Source organism: Akebia trifoliata, chromosome 16 (assembly GCF_017979445.1).
Source record: "Akebia trifoliata isolate Shusen 1 chromosome 16, ASM1797944v1, whole genome shotgun sequence".
NCBI lineage: Eukaryota > Viridiplantae > Streptophyta > Magnoliopsida > Ranunculales > Lardizabalaceae > Akebia > Akebia trifoliata.
The window spans coordinates 21,280,771-21,297,976 of NC_141390.1; the positions used below are offsets into that span (position 1 = coordinate 21,280,771).

The following is a 17,206-nucleotide window of genomic DNA, read 5'->3' on the forward strand; positions in this document are numbered from 1 at the left end:
CCATCTGTTTTTCTTGTGAAGGAACTTCGCACGGGGGTAACACTTCTGAAGGGCCGAACTAAAGATGGTGTCTATGAGTGGCCAATAACCTCTCCACTACTTGCCTTTTCCAGCACAAAGACTTCCTCCTTTGAATGGCATCATAGGCTAGGACATCCAGCTTTTTCAATTTTGAAACACATTGTTTCCAGTAATAAACTAGGCTTAGTTTCCTCTCTGTCATCTGATTTTTCTTGTAATGCTTGCCTTTGTAATAAGAGTCATAAATTGACATTCTCCACATCCACACTTGTCTCCACTCAACCCCTTGAAACTATCTTTTCTGATGTTTGGACTTCCCCAATAATCTCAAAAGATGGATTTAAATACTATGTAATCTTCATTGATCATTTCACAAAATACATCTGGTTTTATCCTCTTAAGCAAAAATCAGAAGTCAAAGCTATCTTTATTCATTTTAAAACAATCGTTGAAAAATACTTTGACAAAAATATCAAAACACTCTACTCTGACAATGGTGGAGAATACATAGCCCTTTCTGATTTCCTTGCAACTAATGGAATTTCTCACCTCACCACACCAGCCCACACACCTGAACACAACGGTTTTTCTGAAAGAAGACATCTTCACATTGTTGAAACTAGCTTGGCTTTACTCTCCCATGCATCTCTTCCTCTTACTTATTGGTCTCATGCATTTGCCACAGCAGTCTACTTAATCAACCGCATGCCAACACCTACACTCAATCTCTCCTCTCCATTTGAAAATATTTTTAGAACTCCTCCAAATTACTCCAAACTAAAAATATTTGGTTGTCTTTGTTACCCATGGCTTCGACCTTACATAACTCACAAACTAGAGTCTCGCTCCAAACCATGTGTTTTCATTGGATATTCCTTAACTCAAAGTGCTTACTATTGTCTTGATCCATCAACTTCCAAAATCTATGTCTCTCGACATGTTAAGTTTGTTGAGTCTTCTTTTCCTTTCACCCATCTCTCCAAACAATTACCTCGTCCCCAATTCAACTCTATCGCCACTTGGATTCCTCCACCTCTTCGTGTCTCCTTCACATCTCTGTTATCACCACTCAATTCACCATCAGCAGTGGACGCACATCAGCAGTTGCCTAGCGAAGCTCCATCAGCATCACCCTTGGCTGACACCCAACAAGTATCAACCTCACCTGAACCCATCACCTCCCAGCAACCAACACCAAGAAATAATCTACCGGAAATACATCCCCAAACCACTCACACAATGACCACTAGAGCCAAGAACAACATTCACAAACCCCTCAAGAAGATGAACCTTCACATTCAACTATCCAAGCCCAATGACCTTTAACCAACCACAGTGACCCAAGCTCTCAAAGATCATAAATGGCGTCGGGCTATGTCTGAAGAGTACGATGCTTTGGCAAAGAATGGAACATGGGAGTTAGTTCCACCTGATACAAGTCAAAATCTCGTTGGATGTAAGTGGATTTTCAGAACTAAACGCAAATCAGATGGTTCTGTTGATAGGTTCAAGGCTCGTCTGGTTGCAAAGGGCTTTCACCAACGTCCTGGTATAGATTATCATGACACTTTTAGCCCTGTTGTTAAACCAACCACAATTCGTGTTGTGCTCAGTATAGCTGTGAGTCGAGGTTGGTCATTAAGGCAACTTGATGTAAACAATGCTTTCCTTCAAGGTAGCCTTTCAGAGAATGTTTATATGTCTCAGCCACCAGGATTTTTTGATAAAGACAATCCTTCACATGTTTGCAAACTGAGAAAAGCAATCTATGGCTTGAAACAAGCTCCTCGGGCCTGGTACCATGAACTTCGCACTTTTCTTCTTTCTTCTGGATTTAAGAACTCACATGCTGATGCTTCTCTATTTGTCTTCAATGCCGATGGTCATATTCTATATCTCATTGTATATGTTCATGATATTATTCTCACGGGAAACAATTCCACCATAGTGAATCAATTTGTGTCTGTTCTTGCTCAACGGTTCTCAGTCAAAGATCTTGGAATGTTAACTTATTTTCTCGGTGTTGAGGTTGTTCCCAACAAAAGTGGTGTCTTACTCTCTCAACGGCGTTATATTATGGATCTTTTAACACAAACAAAGATGCACGAAGCCAGATCTGTTCTCACACCAATGCCAACAAGTCCTTCTCTCATGTTAAACTCAGGCTCTTCTCTATCTGATCCATCCGAATATCGAACAGTAGTTGGCAGCCTTCAATATTTGCTAATTACAAGGCCAGACATTGCCTTTGCTGTCAATAAGCTCTCCCAATATATGCATTGTCCCACAACTGAGCATTGGTCCTTTGTCAAAAGACTATTACGCTATCTAGTTGGTTCCATTAATGATGGTTTACAAATATATCATGACTCATCTACTAGTTTGTATGCCTTTTCTGATGCTGATTGGGCAGGGGACAAATACACATTTGCATCCACAGGTGCCTATGTTGTGTACCTCGATAGAAATCCTGTATCTTGGAGCTCTAAAAAGCAAAGGACTGTCGCTAGATCCTCTACTGAGGCAGAGTATCGATCTGTTGCTAATACTGCTGCTGAGCTAAATTGGATCTGCTATCTTTTATCTGATCTTGGTTTTAAGCTTCCCTGCTGTCCCGTAATTTATTGTGATAACATTGGCGCCAACCAACTATGTTCCAATCCAGTTTTCCATTCAAGAATGAAGCATGTTGCAATTGACTTTCATTTCATTCGGGATCAGGTTCAAAATGGTGTTCTTCGTGTTGCTCATGTGTCATCTGAAGATCAAATTGCTAATGCCCTTACAAAGCCTCTTCCTCGACAACGTTTTCTTCAACTCAAGTTCAAGATTGGACTTCTCTCCCGAGCTCCATCTTGAGGGGGCATAATAGAGGAATAATTGATCTCCTTATCTCCTTAGTTTTAGCTATTTGATTGTATTATTTAAATGTTTATTAGCTGTAGTTATCAAGCTTAGGAATTAGTCTGTAACAGACTCTATAGGATCTGCTGACTTATAGGATCTGTAACAAACTTTTTGGTATTCTACCTATTGTATTTATATACCAATTCTGATCAATAAAAAGCAGATTGAACAAAGCTCATTTCAACCTCTGTTAGGCAGATCATCTCTCTTTCGTCTCTCTCTCTCTCGCGTCTCTTGCAAGCAGAGGTGTGGTTGGCTGGCTGTGGGCTACGGATTGCCTGTCAACTCCGGCGACTGGAGGATCTCTCTATCTCTGTCTCTCTCTCTCTTTTGTCTCTTGGAGTTGAAGAACAGTCAGATTTGTTGGTTTGTCGATCGATAAGGATCGCATCTCTGCAGCACAGATCTAAAATGCCCCCAATTTCTAAGTATCTTTGAGAAATAGGTTAGTATTTCTAACTATATTAATTTGTTGGGTTTTCCCTGAAATTATAGAGATAAGTTCTTTTAATTTTTTTTATTAAATAAATTTTTTATTTATGTAAAAATATATGAAGTTGTTTATTATCTAACACAAAAATTAATTAAAATTTTAAGAAATATACTGTTTTAGATGACATTATCAAACTCCAAAATTATGCATGAGCCAGTTTTTATTTTTTATTTTTTTATTAAAATTATTTGTTTAAGAAATTTTTGGCAACCCATGGAACCGAACCAAATTAAAGTCGGTTTGGGTTGGTTCGGTTCTAGACCAATTTGGTTCGGTTCTGGTTCTCATATAATGGAACCGACCTTGGTCGGTTCGGTTCTGATTTTGCTCTAAACCGAACCAACCCGAACCAAGTTGCACCCTAATCAAACGATTTCAATAATTGCTTACTATCATGATTAGGCTCATATAAAATCTTAAAGTAAAAAAAATAAAAATTTGAGAGAGAACTTCTATTGGCACTCAAACTTTTACTTATTCTCAACCAATTGCTTATTTTTTTTATTGGGTGAATCTCCATTTTGTGCGATGAATATGACGAAATTCCGAGTTCCGTTCACTATTCAATTTAATTCTCAAAACACACTTTTCCAGAGCATTCATCACTTTTATAATCTATGAATTTGTGTTTTCGTCACTTTTAATATCAACAACTTCGTAAATGAAATACTACAATTTTTTCATATGAGCGATCTCGTAGGTAATTTATCAACGAATTTGTTGATTATAAAAGGGACTAATTCATTGGGAAATCATGTTTTGAGAATTAAAATGAACAGTATGTTGAAACCGAAAATTTTACATGTTCTGGGAAAAATCCCTTCTTTATTTTAATTGTGGAGTAATAAGTAAAAGTTGGGGTGCCAGTAACAGCTCTCGATTTTTTCTGTGTACCAAAGCACCATTTTTTTTTTTTGTTTCATTCACATGGGATTCCTTCCCTTCTGTCCCTAATTTCCCGGATGAAAGGAGAAATTAAATTCAGAAAAAAAAGCCCAATTTGTTTTGTTAGCCCGACAGCAACCAATTAGTGTAAAATCCGCTTCTTTTTCCCCTCAATTTCTTTGTTTATTAATTAGTTAATTTTGCTGTAATTCATTTGTATTTGAATTTGATTTTACCTGATGGATTCGTTATTTTGAATTTAATCTGCATCATCTCATCTAATTGGAACAATTCTGGTGCTATTTTTTTGTGGATTGAATGGATCGATATTAATTTGGTCAGGATTAGTGTTAGGATTCTTAGTTTTGGTTGGAAGGAATAGGTATCGTGTTAGGGTTCAAAAATTCAATTGGGTTAAGAATATTTAGCATACCTATTGTCTGATTCAATCTTATAGAGGAAATATATCATTTTGTTTCAATTTATGCTGCAAAGGGTACTGAAATTGGGTTTTAGGAATTTCAATTTGGTCAGGATTAGGCTTTGGATTCTTAGTTTTGGTAGAATGGAATTGGTATCATGTTATGGTTTGGGCTAGGGTTCAAAATTTTGATTGGGTTCAGAAATTTAGCACATCGATTCTCAATATGTAATTTTTTGTTTTTTATTTTTTTTAAATTTATGCTGCAAAGGGTATTGGAATTGGGTTTTAGTAGTTTCTAGTATTTGGTCATTGATTCTATTTATTTTTCTGATCAAAATCTGTATATTTGTCTTTGTTTTGTTGATTCATGCAGATTTCTCTTAAGAGAATTATCCTTGTTTTCCCATGATTATGGATGTGCATTGGATGATGAATGTTTGTCTAGTTTTGAATATTTTGGTTTGGGTCCTAATTTTGATTTCATGATCAAACAAATAATTCTTTGTTTTCCAATCTGAAATGGAGCCACAGTTGATATCATCATGCCCATCTTATTATAAGAGTTTTGACTTAATAGTTATATTTGATATCTTGCGCGTGTGTTTCTCGGTTTTTTATTATGAATTTGGTATTGGATTGTGCTGGTGTAGAAGTGCTTCTATACTTTTTTGTTTGTTGGGATAATATGTTCTTCAACTTCACCTTTGTTCCCTGATATAAGTGCAGGTTTTTAGGACTCATTCATGATTTTGTGGTATAAGACATAGTCGTTAATGCTCTAGCTCAAGCCTTCATTATTCTTCAAAATTTTGTAGAAAGTGGAATATTTGTTACATTCATTGAAGCATTATTTGAGGCTTGGATTTTATAAGGATTTTCATCATCAGAACAACTCAAGGTTGTCATCTTTCACATATTTTATCTGATTAGTGGCATAAAAATTCAGAAGATATAAGGGGTATTGTTCAGAGTTTCCTCTTTGTGGTGAGTAGCCATGTTGTTTTTGTTAGTATGCTACCTTGATTTACTTGTGTATCTTATGGATTGTTCACATTTATTTCTTATTTTCTACCTAATTTTTTATTATCGCCTGCAAGAAAATATTTACATATGTAAATATGTAACAGCTATACGTACGGTATCTAATATTGATGGACGGTGAGAGTGATTTATGTTTGAATCACTATGGACATCGTCATATCCATTTTTTACCCAATCTCTAGCATAATGATATTAGAACACAAGATCACTGCATTAAGGAATATTAACATTAGTCTATGAAACAGCTATACTCAAACCATATTTTGCTGAATAATCTTCTACCCATTTTGTATCATTATGAACTAGATTTACAAAAGAGTTGCATGGACATGTTAGTAAAAATCTTTGCGGAACTATTTGCCATTGACCAGGAATAAGTTGATTTTTGAGTTATTAATTGGAATTTGGAAGTGGCACAGTCCTGCTTGTCTTCGGCACTTGGAGACCCACTTGAGTACTCCGAGTGGGACTATCATCCACATGAAGAATAACATTCTTATTAATGTTGTTAAATAGCTTATGCGAGTGTGTACGACTAGCACATGTTGTTTGCATATGCAGCAATTTTTTTTTTTTTTTTTGAAAAAATGCAGAAAATATTAAAAAATGCTAAAAAATTCCAAAAAAATACATCATAATTAAGCAATGCATAAATATCATACTTTCATTCATAAATCATAGTTCAGTCATACACCAAAACACACTTGTAAAAGACTAAAAATAATTAACTATAAAAAAAACAATCAGTCAAATAGCTAAATATTCATACAAATACATGAAATACTCATAGAAACGTTTAAGCAATTAACTCTAATAGTTAGTTTGATACTTTACACAAGCATCCCTAATTCATTGTGAAACATCTCCACTAGGATTGTCATTGTTGCTTCCTTTCCTGTCGTCATCACCCTCCTCTACATACACTTCATCCTCCTTAGTCTCTTCGTCTTCAGATCTCACCAATTCTTCATCTCCTTGACCTTGTACTACTTCGTCTTCACCATCATTTTCTTGTATTTCATCTTTGTCTTCTAATTGCCTCGAGTGTCGACCAGTGCCACTTCTTTTTTGGCTTGAGCTTTCTCCAGGTCTTGATGTCAGTGAGAAATCTGCTTTCTCCTCCACAAGCTCGTCCCGTGCATCAGTGATTCATGAATGATCTATGCCAAGATTATCAATAGAGATGGGATCATAGAAGCCAAGATTCTATTTTCTCATCTTGAATCATTTGTGAAATTTTTGTTTGTATTGTATGAACACCATCATTCAACTTCTTTTGTTCTAGTCTGTTTTTCTTTTTAGTTTGTGTTTGTTCAATAGACAACAAATTTTTATTTTTTGATCGATATATACACAACAATTTATAAATATTAGATACTTAAGTTATATTATTGAAAGAATGAAGTAAAATATTAAGTGTTTTACTTAGTTTAGTTCTTAGTTGTTACCATCTCAAATGTGCTACAATTGCGTTTGCAGTCCGATGTAGAACATGTTAGGCCAAGAATCCATATGGCCAACCTTTTCAAACATGGATCCTTTGTAATAAGATCAACTACATATGTCGGCCAGCAATCAGTTGTTGTATACATCAAAATACTACATTTAAATATTTATATTTAACTAGAATAGGGATTAGATAAAAAATATGTCAAATAACTCAATTATAAACCCAATTTTTTTTTTTTTTTTTTTACTTGGAATTTTCATTGTTCTATGCCTTTTGACTATATGTTATTCAAAGATCCCTTCGCAATTCTTGTAACGATCTAACTATGTTGATTTTGCATCTTATTCTGTCTGTTCAGGAATCATTCTTTCCCAAACTTAAAGAAATCTAACCATATGCGTTGAATCCGCCTCATCTTGATTGACAGGTTAGAAGTATACTACTGGATTAAGGATGTAAGCAGTTGAATAAAAGGTGACTTGCAACCAAACAAGGACGCTTATCCATTAAAAGGTGACCAACTTGGACAACATTGTCCTCACTAATTTCCTCAATTGTTTTATCTAACAGTTGGAAAAGAAACTCGGCTGATGCATCTATGAATTTTAGGAACATTATTCTAGTCGGATAATTAACTAAAAATTTAATTATTGACTGACCGATTCTATTAGTCATAGTCACAAAGTTGGAGTATGGATTTAAAACGACAAGGGAAAATTTTGGAAAAAAAACGTAGAAAACAGGAAAAAGATGATTAAACATAAAAGGTAAAAAATATATATTTACAAAATATGAAAAATGTATATATTTAATAATACATAAGAAATTTATTTTAATTTATTCTATGTTTCTAATATAACATGTTCTCAAACATAATTATACTTGTTATGATGCCAAAAATAGTTTACTCATCAACATATCATTTGTTAAAAATAATGTACGATTGGAAAAAATGAAAAATCATAAAATCAAGATAGTATCTTCAAATCGCATATTTTTTACATTTATGAATCACCAAATTCTATTATGTATCAAATCCCACATTAAAAAAAGAATTTTTTTTTTTTTAAATTTGAAAAAAACATGAAATAAACTTGTTTAAAACGTAACAAACACATTTAAAACGTAAGAAACGTGACTTTTTTTTAATTGTTTTAATTGCTCGAGATATAAGACGCGTATTTTTCAAAAAAAAAAATGTTGTTTTTTGTTACTCTGCTATTAGTTCATCCATCAACTATCAGAGTATACATATAGGTTTTTCATGATTCTCAATATTGTTAATTAACTCATGGGTGAACATGGCTCTCTTATTTCCTGATAAGGTGGTTTCATGCCAGGTCCAAATTGACCTATTGATTCCATCATTACTTTGAAACTCTTTAATTTGACAGTGCTGAATGCAATTCCAACTTGATATAGCCATTTGACTATATATATAGAATGATTTTCTTCCTATCTTTGGTGCTATGTTCAATGGTGGTTTGGTATGGACCTTTAACTTTCCCTCTTTGGTCAACCACATCTTTGGATGTGGTCTACCCCACCTATCTAGTGGACCATGAGAACGAGCTCTTTGAGCAGGTCATTGAGTTAGTGGTGGTGGATTCGATGGTCTACTACGCCTCGTTGACGTGGGAGGGGTATCATATGTAGTGATATCATTATCATCCTCCTCTCGACCACCACCTTTCATATAGCTTTCTAGATTTATGGCCCTCATCTGTTTTTTATTTTGTAGTCTTGTCCATGTACTCCACTAGTTCTTTTCTGATTTCGGGAGTAACTTTTTCACATGTCATAGCATTTGATCTTGGCATGTGTACTAAATGTTGTCTGTGGCGCGCAATGCCACCTTTACTAATGTATTCGCACGACTCACATGTTATAGACTCTTTTCATTTGGACTACAGTAATGATTGTATTTCCGACCGGGATCATTTGATTTATGCCGTAGGGAAGAGTTGGCCGGTGAGGACGACATACTAATTTTTAAGTTTTTAACAAGTAAAATAAAAAACAACTAAAAAAATAGAGAACACATAACAACTATTAAAATATATATATACCTCAACCTCAATCTCAACCTAAGTTGTACTAGTAGAAGAGAAAAAAGATGGTGATTAATGAAAGTTTTTAAGATTCTTGAATTGATGAATGATGATGTTGATGTTGATGTTTGATGATGAATACTGATTTGATTTGATCGTTCTTGAAAGTTGATTCTTGAAGGTTGAGGTTGAACACTTGAACTTGAAGGTTGAATGAATCTTGATTCTCAAGTCTTGAGTTGAAGGTTGATAGTTAATACTTGATCAATCTTGATTCTTGAAATTGAAGGTTGAACTTGAGTTGGATGAATCTTTATTCTTGATCTTCAAATTTTGATGACTTCACTTGATTCTTGAATCTTTACTTTAGTAGTTGATTGCTTTCTTTGTCTTCAAGTCTTAAGAGGTGAGAGAGAGTGACTTGAGTTGAGACTTGAAGTTTGAGAATTGAGAGTAGAGAATAGAGAGATTTAAGAGTTGGAAGCTTTGTGAGGAGAGTAAGAAAGAGATTAGATTATTAAAAGGTAGTAGAGATGATGTAAAAGAAGTATGAGGGGGTAAAAGAGAGTTTAAAGGAAAAATAAAATAAAAATAAAAATAAAAATAAAAATTATGTGTCCAACGGTCAGTATGCCATCGCATATTTGTTGGATAGCATATTTTTGGATATGCGACGGTAGCATATTTTTGGTTATGCCGATTCTAATTTCTTTTTCATATTTCTTAAAATGATACCTTCCAACTTCTTGGACACACAAGACTAGGTTCAATAACTTGGAGAATATAATATAGACCTAAAGATCAACCTATAGGTTATAGAACTAGCTTTAGTAGGATTTTTTTCCTGGTAATTGGGCTGTTCCTTCATTTTCCTAGTAATTGCACAAACATAACACACATCATGTACCAAGACAAAGCTTCCCATTGTCAATAGCAATTGGGCGTCAAGGACACACTAGCCATGGTGTCATGGATAATTAATACCGCAGGGGTGCCAACAACCCAGGAAGCAAGGCACGTGCAAGCCCATATTGCAATATGTCGGCCTTCTTGGCAATGACACATAGGTACTAGTGTCACAAGAGACCAAGGGTGTGCAACCGCCTACCAAGGCACCGTCCACCATGTCACATAGTATAGTTAGATTTTATCACATGGCAATATGCATGGTGTCCCAGAGTGCTTATTAGATTTGCATGTAGCATTTTAGGATAGACGCCTACCTAGGTCACTTGGGAACCTTGCATAGTGCCACATGGCATAATTGGATTTTACCATATGGCAATCTACATGACGTCTCAGGGTCACACTAGATGTGCATCGGTGCATGTAACATTTATGGTAGAGGGTGCAACGTCTGAATCCTCACCCTAAAGACTAGTTCCATTTCCATATTTTTCTACTATCATAGAAATTGAATTTATTGGCTGAAGTGTAGATATGCTTAGGGCATGTTTGGCCATTGAGTTTTGATCAGACTTTAGGAAATTTTCGTTTAGTCACTATGTGAATAGAATGAGTACAGCCAAGTAGAGTGACAAGATTGGGAATGTTGAACATAAAACCATGCATCCAAGAGAACCTAGGCTGCGATATGTCAAAAGCAAGGTTGTAGCCGTTTCAACCCTCCTTGATACGTGATGAAACTCCATGGAAAGTAGGAGGGGTTCTATCTTATTGTAGACTCCTTTTTCCATATTGTAGATTTTTTCAAGGGAAGGATTAAGCTTTCTGTAGTATAAGCTACCCTTTTTGCTGTGATTGCATTAAATTTAGTTGCTGTAATCAATTTATGCTTTTTTCCAAAAGAAACAACTAGTGTTCTGATAAATTTAATGTTTTGCAATAATTAAAACAGTTCATCCAAGATGATGACAGATATGAAAGGGAGCACGTCCATTGGCACACATATCCATGATCTGCACAAGGAATGGGAAGAGGCTTCATGTCCAATCTGCATGGACCATCCATATAATGCTGTTCTCCTCCTGTGCAGTTCATATGATAAGGGTTGCAGGCCTTACATATATGACTCAAGTTACAGACATTCAAATTGCTTGGATAGGTTTAAAAAATACTTTGGGAACAGCTCTTTGGGGCTTGATCAAGAGTCGCTTCATGATTATACTAATGAATCTGTTTTAGGGGCAAGTGGAATGAGAAACAACTCGACTGAAGTTAACGAATACAACAATTTAGAAAATAATGGTGAAGAACTACATAGGTATTTAGAAATGCGGGACAATGGCATTGTTGAAACAGGTGATCTTGAACATTTTGGGCAAAGTGCCATTGGTGGAGGAAACTTATCATGTCCATTATGTAGAGGAGCTGTGAAAGGTTGGAAAATCGTAGAAGAGGCCAGACAATATCTTGATCTAAAACATCGGAGCTATTCCTTGGAGTTGTGCTCATTCTTCGGTAACTACATGGAGCTACGAAGGCATGCTGGAAAAGATTACCCAACAACTCGACCTGCTGTTATAGACCCATTGCGGCAACGCACTTGGCGATGCCTTGAGCACGAGCAAGATTACGGTGACATTGTCAGTGCCATACGTTCAGCCATGCCAGGTGCCATTTTGCTTGGGGACTATGCTATCAAAACTGGCGATGGTCATAGGGAAGGCAGCGATCCATTTTTAACTTCATTCATTCTATATCAGATGATGAGACCATTTGAGTGGAGGGGTATGTCGAGACATTGGAGAAGGTATTGGCTCTCTTCTGGACCATTTTCTGATCGTCAGAACCTTTGGGGTGAGAATCTGTTGGGCTTGCAAGATGACGAAGAGGATTGGAATCTGGCAAGTGAGACCGGTGATGAGATTACTTCGATACCAAGGAGGCGTCGGAGGTTTACACGGTCCAGGCCTGATGAAGATCTTCCATGATGCACGTTGTGCCCCTCTGGTAATTTTCCAGTTAACAAACCAATTTGCGGATATTGTATTCTCATCTGCTTGTTAACAGGGGTTTCCGTGTTAATGTTTTAATACCGTGCAGAATTGCCTCAATCCCATTAACATTTCACTTGTCGCATTTAATCGTACTGAAATTCTAGGTTGCTGCAGAGCTATTGATTCGGACACTTTTAGTAGCGGAGAGAAATTGGGTTGCAGGATGATGGAGGAATTAGAATTTTGGTGATCTTTTTTACTCCATGCCTTAAATTTCCATAGAGTAAATTATATGATTTGTGTTTTAAATGGAGACTTTAGGATCTCAAAAAAAAATCGTATGTCACCATTAGGGAGTTATGGCCCTTTTATAATCCCATAAAGAAATTCCAATCTCCCATAGCTTTTGAGTTTAATTGAAGGGTAGTTCTTAATTATCATAGTCATCTAAGTATCATTCGTTAACGCGATTTCATGATTTAAGACCTCGATAAGATTGTGAAGTTGTGAACTGCATCAGATTATAGATGGCCACACCAGAAAAAGTCAAAGAAGTTTATAAAATTTAAATGCCATTTTACGGCAGTAGTATATGATAGAAATTAAACTAAGGGTGTGTTTAATTGCTGGAAAATTCAAGTGGAAAAACAGTTTCCGAGGAAAGTTCAATTCTTGATCTGTCATTTAGCTAAACAGATCTTCAACCCCTCATCTTCAACCTCCCTACAAATTATATTTTGTTCTCGAGAATTATTTATTTATTTTCCATATTCTGAGTATCCCCACCGTTCGGGTGAGACTAATTCCATGGTCACACGCACCACCCTCTCGGAAAGTCCTATGTGCAACTGGCTGAGTTGAGGGTCAACCGGTACCCTAGAAAGGGGCTCCAAGGAATTCATTGCTTTGTATTCATGAGATTTGAATGTTGAAGAAAATAAAAATTTGAAGGTAAAGTATAAAATTGTTACAACATTCAATTGTTAATTTGTCGATTTAATTTGCTAACCTGCTAGGGGCAAAACTTTTATCTAGGGTCAAGGTCGAAAAATAAAAAATCCAAATCATTGAGATAAATAATTTAATCGTCAAGATTGACAATTCAATTGTTGTGTTCAATCGTTGATCTTGACACTTGAAATGTTGAAGCGGCCACATGGCAATATTTGGGAGAAATTTTATCAAATTAGGGAATAATCCTAATTTTGGAGGATTCTTCCCTCTTAAAAAATTACTAAATATATACGTAAATGTAAAAATTGTAATTTAACTTTGATTAGGGGTTTTTTTTTTCTAATTCTAGATTTTAGGGTTTTTTCTATTTATAGGGTTAAAAGGTATTGTAAAATTGAGGAACGAGAGACAAATGAGGGTGGTTTGGAGTTATCTTGTGAAGGGGATATGAAACACCTCTATAATTTATATTTTTCATTTTTTTTCTTTCAACCTCGCCATTAGATAGGTCTTCTTAAGATACACAAAATGAATATATTATAGTTGCAAAATGAACACAATGCACAAAACCTTGCCCGAGGAAGCATACGTCCTCAAGAATGGAGTAAACTCTAATACTTCGATTAATTTGTCTTGATAAATGGCGTAAAAGTCATGCCATTTTATTTTTTTAATTTTTTTTTATCTAGGACTTGAAAGAGTTAAATTTGGTACCAAAGTCTTCTAATCAAAATCATAAGTGACATGCTTTTAGAATCTAATGCAATGAAATCAAATTCTACTAGACATTTTGGAAGGATTAGAAGACATAGACTTGCTTTTTTATGATAGATTTTTCTCTTCGTTTTCTTGGGAAAGATAATATTTAAAAAATGAGATGACTTTATTTATAGATATATGGTACTGATTACAATAGTTTATACAAACTTTCATCAAACACATTGGTAACATCGTTTATATTTAAACTAAAGTTTTTTTTGGACCACCTTTATTCTCTTCGATTTACTTGGAGTCTATTGATCCTCTTCGACCTTTTGACTTGTTTGCATCTTTCCCCGTCAAATATCCTCGTGAGCCATCCATTTTCATTCCAAAATATGGTATATCCAATTGCAATGCCAATAACCACTCCACATCCATATCCTATCAACATAAATATTTTCCAATCAAGGTTACTTGTAGATGTTGAATCCTTGCGTTGTTGGAATGGTGGTGAAATCGCATTGTCATCTTGACATAGCCTTGGCAATGGAATTCCACATAATCGAGGATTACCCTGATAAGAAGCATTTGAAAACGTATCAAATTGTTTACCTCGTGGTATGCTTCCTTCAAGATGATTCTGTGTCAGGTTCAACAGTGCAAGGAATGTCAGAAGAAGTAGTTGCTGAGGAATCTCCCCTGAAAGCTTATTTTGCGAGAGATCCAATGACTCAAGTTGTCTCAAGTTCCCCAATGAGGATGGGATGGGACCTATGAGGTCATTGCGAGACAAATTTAGTAGAATAAGTGATTTGAGATCTCCTATCACTTTTGGAATTTCACCTTGGAATCTGTTGTTGGAGAGATCTACAGAGACAAGGGTGGTCAAGATTTTCTCTAGTGTCCTTTCTTGTCCTTTGTACGAGAGGATAATTGAGAGATTATAATATTGATTTTCTTGCTCTCCAATGTACATTGGGGACTTTTCCCCCACCATAAGTTCATTCTGTTGTGGTGTCATCATCGCTTTCCAACTCTGAAAGTATTTTGCAGGCAAAGGTCCCATAAATCCATTGGAAGAAATATCAAGGACATGCAACTTTTGAAAACCAGAACTGATTAGAGGATTTTCAACGGGACCATAGAATATATTGGATTTCAATATAAGACCTTCAATGATTGCAATGACTCTAGCCAGAAGGGGAAGGTATCATGTAATTTATTGTTTCCAAGGTCTAGAATTTCTAGATAACTCAAATTAGTCAAACATCTTGGAAAAGATCCTTCCAATTGATTACGGGAGGCTTGAAAGATATTAAGAGAACTCAAATTGCAAATTGATTCAGGAATTTCACCATTTAAATCATTATCATTGAGTTGCAAGAATGTTAAGTCTTTGCAATCGCCAATCTCATGAGGAATTATTCCAGTGAAGTTATTGTTATTGAGTAGCAAGAAAGGAAGTTGGGTCCAATTGGACAAAAAATGTGGGTAGATGTGACCAGACAGTTGGTTATTATTGAGTCGCAAGGTTTTGAGTTGAGTTAGAGAGGCCATGGAAAGAGGCAAAGGACCAGAGAGGTGGTTGAATGATAGGTCAAGATCCATAAGGTTGGTGCAAAATCCAAGCTCATTGGGAATGCTGGAATTCAAGCTTGTATTCGAGAGATATAGGGACCAAAGATTGCTAAGGTTACCTATGGAAGATGGTATGGGCCCACTAATAAACGGGTTATTAGATAAATCAAGGAATGTGAGGTTAGTTAGAAGACCAATTTGATGGGGAATGCTGGAATTCAAGTTTGTATTCGAGAGATTTAGGGCGTTGAGTATCCTAAGGTTACTTATGGAAGATGGTATGGGCCCACTAGTAAACGGGTTATTAGATAAATCAAGGAATATGAGGTTAGTTAGAGGACCAATTTCGTGGGCAATGATGGAATTCAAGCTTGTATTCGAGAGAGATAGGGAGTAGAGCATCCTAAGGTTACCTATGGAAGATGGTATGGGCCCACTAGTAAAGGGGTTATCAGATAAATCAAGGTATGTGAGGTTAGTTAGAAGGCCAATTTCGGGGGGTATCTTACCATTGAGCTTGTTCATTCCCAAGTAAAGGGATTGAAGTTTGGTAAGATACTTGATTTCTGATGGAATCGGTCCCTCCAATGAATTATCACTCAAATAAAGGTAATGGAGGTTCTTAAGATTAGTAAAGAGTTGTACTGGAATACGGCCTGTTATAAGATTAGAAGACAAGTCCATATCGACTAAGTTGGGGCAGTGAAAGATGAATGGGGGAACCTCATCTCCCAGTGAGTTACTAGAGAGAATGAGTCTTGTCAATGATGCCATGCCCTTAAACTGATGAATCGGATCTGGATTCGTTAGATGGTTTCCACCAAGATGGAGCCATTGTAACTTTTGTAAATTACTAAGCTCATGTGGGATCGCACCAGATAAGTAATTGTTCTCAAGAGACAGATCTTGGAGATCTAAGAGATTTCCTATCTCAGAAGGGATCATACCTGTGAAATAGTTCTCATACAGAGAAAGATCAGTGAGTTTTGAAAGAGACCCAATTTCAATTGGGATTTCTCCAAACAAGCGGTTGAGACCCAGGCGTAGGGAGGTGAGATTGGGGAAGGCGGAGAAGTCGAATTCATGAAGGGTACCATTCAGGCTCTGTTCATTGAGGCCGATCCCGACGATGATCTCGAAGTTGCTGTCACAATAAATTCCATCCCAATTGCAGGGATTGGTGACATCAGCAGACCATGAATCCATAAAAGATCCGGTCGAATTGAACAAACTTTTCTTCCATTTGAGCAAAGCTTGTGCTGATGATGAAGATGATGATGAAGTTGTTGATGCAGAAGTAGTCTGTTGTTGTATTATAAGAAGAAAAGCAAAAGAGATCATCAGAAAGAGAAAGAAGAAAGTTTTGTTGTTCATATGTAATAATGTTATAGCCATGATGACTATCTGACTTGAATAAATGACTGACTAATCTCTCAAAAACCATATTATATTTATAATTATTATTACATGGAAGGCAGAGTGTGTCTCTTACGTTTGACTAGAAGAACACGTGTCTCTTACGTTTGACTAGAACAACGTTGCAACGTGTCTCTACTCTCTCCACCCAAAAAAAAACTTTCCTTGCTATGGGCTGTCAAGATTGGTACAGTTTATAAAAACACGATATATCTAATTAATTAATAGTATTGAATATTCAACAAAAATAAATAATGATAATTATGTATAATGGAATAATGGAACATGACTCTCATGAGTCTCTCATGTTTGACGGCAACAGCGTTACAACGTGTCTCTCATATTTGACTGCAACAATGTTACGTCAAAAACTTGTTTTAATGG

The 17,206-nt window shown here is 35.9% G+C and overlaps 2 protein-coding genes across 12 annotated transcripts in view; one reads left to right on the top strand and one right to left on the bottom strand.

Moving 5' to 3' along the window:
• The window catches only part of LOC147382822 (uncharacterized), a 31,951-nt gene extending 19,637 nt beyond the window's left edge, over positions 1 to 12,314 (top strand). Inside the window, exons 1-4 of one of the 11 annotated variants that reach the window (XM_086427477.1) lie at positions 3,131 to 3,373; positions 5,457 to 5,714; positions 7,580 to 7,734; positions 11,131 to 12,314. In XM_086427477.1, the coding sequence (XP_086283603.1) occupies positions 11,141 to 12,166 (1,026 nt within the window). In that variant the 5' untranslated portion in view covers positions 3,131 to 3,373; positions 5,457 to 5,714; positions 7,580 to 7,734; positions 11,131 to 11,140 and the 3' untranslated portion in view covers positions 12,167 to 12,314. Of the gene's footprint in view, positions 1 to 3,129; positions 3,374 to 3,398; positions 4,454 to 4,476; positions 7,735 to 11,130 lie in introns of those variants that run through there. The other 10 variants (XM_086427475.1, XM_086427481.1, XM_086427474.1 and 7 more) reach the window with 10 other exon arrangements.
• A 1,676-nt stretch (positions 12,315 to 13,990) lies between these two features.
• On the bottom strand, positions 13,991 to 16,828 carry LOC147382824 (uncharacterized). Its single transcript, XM_086427453.1, is given in 2 exon segments — positions 13,991 to 14,992; positions 14,995 to 16,828. Coding segments are annotated over 2 exon segments (2,685 nt in total). The 5' UTR covers positions 16,802 to 16,828; the 3' UTR covers positions 13,991 to 14,114.
• Between the last annotated feature and the right edge of the window lie 378 nt (positions 16,829 to 17,206).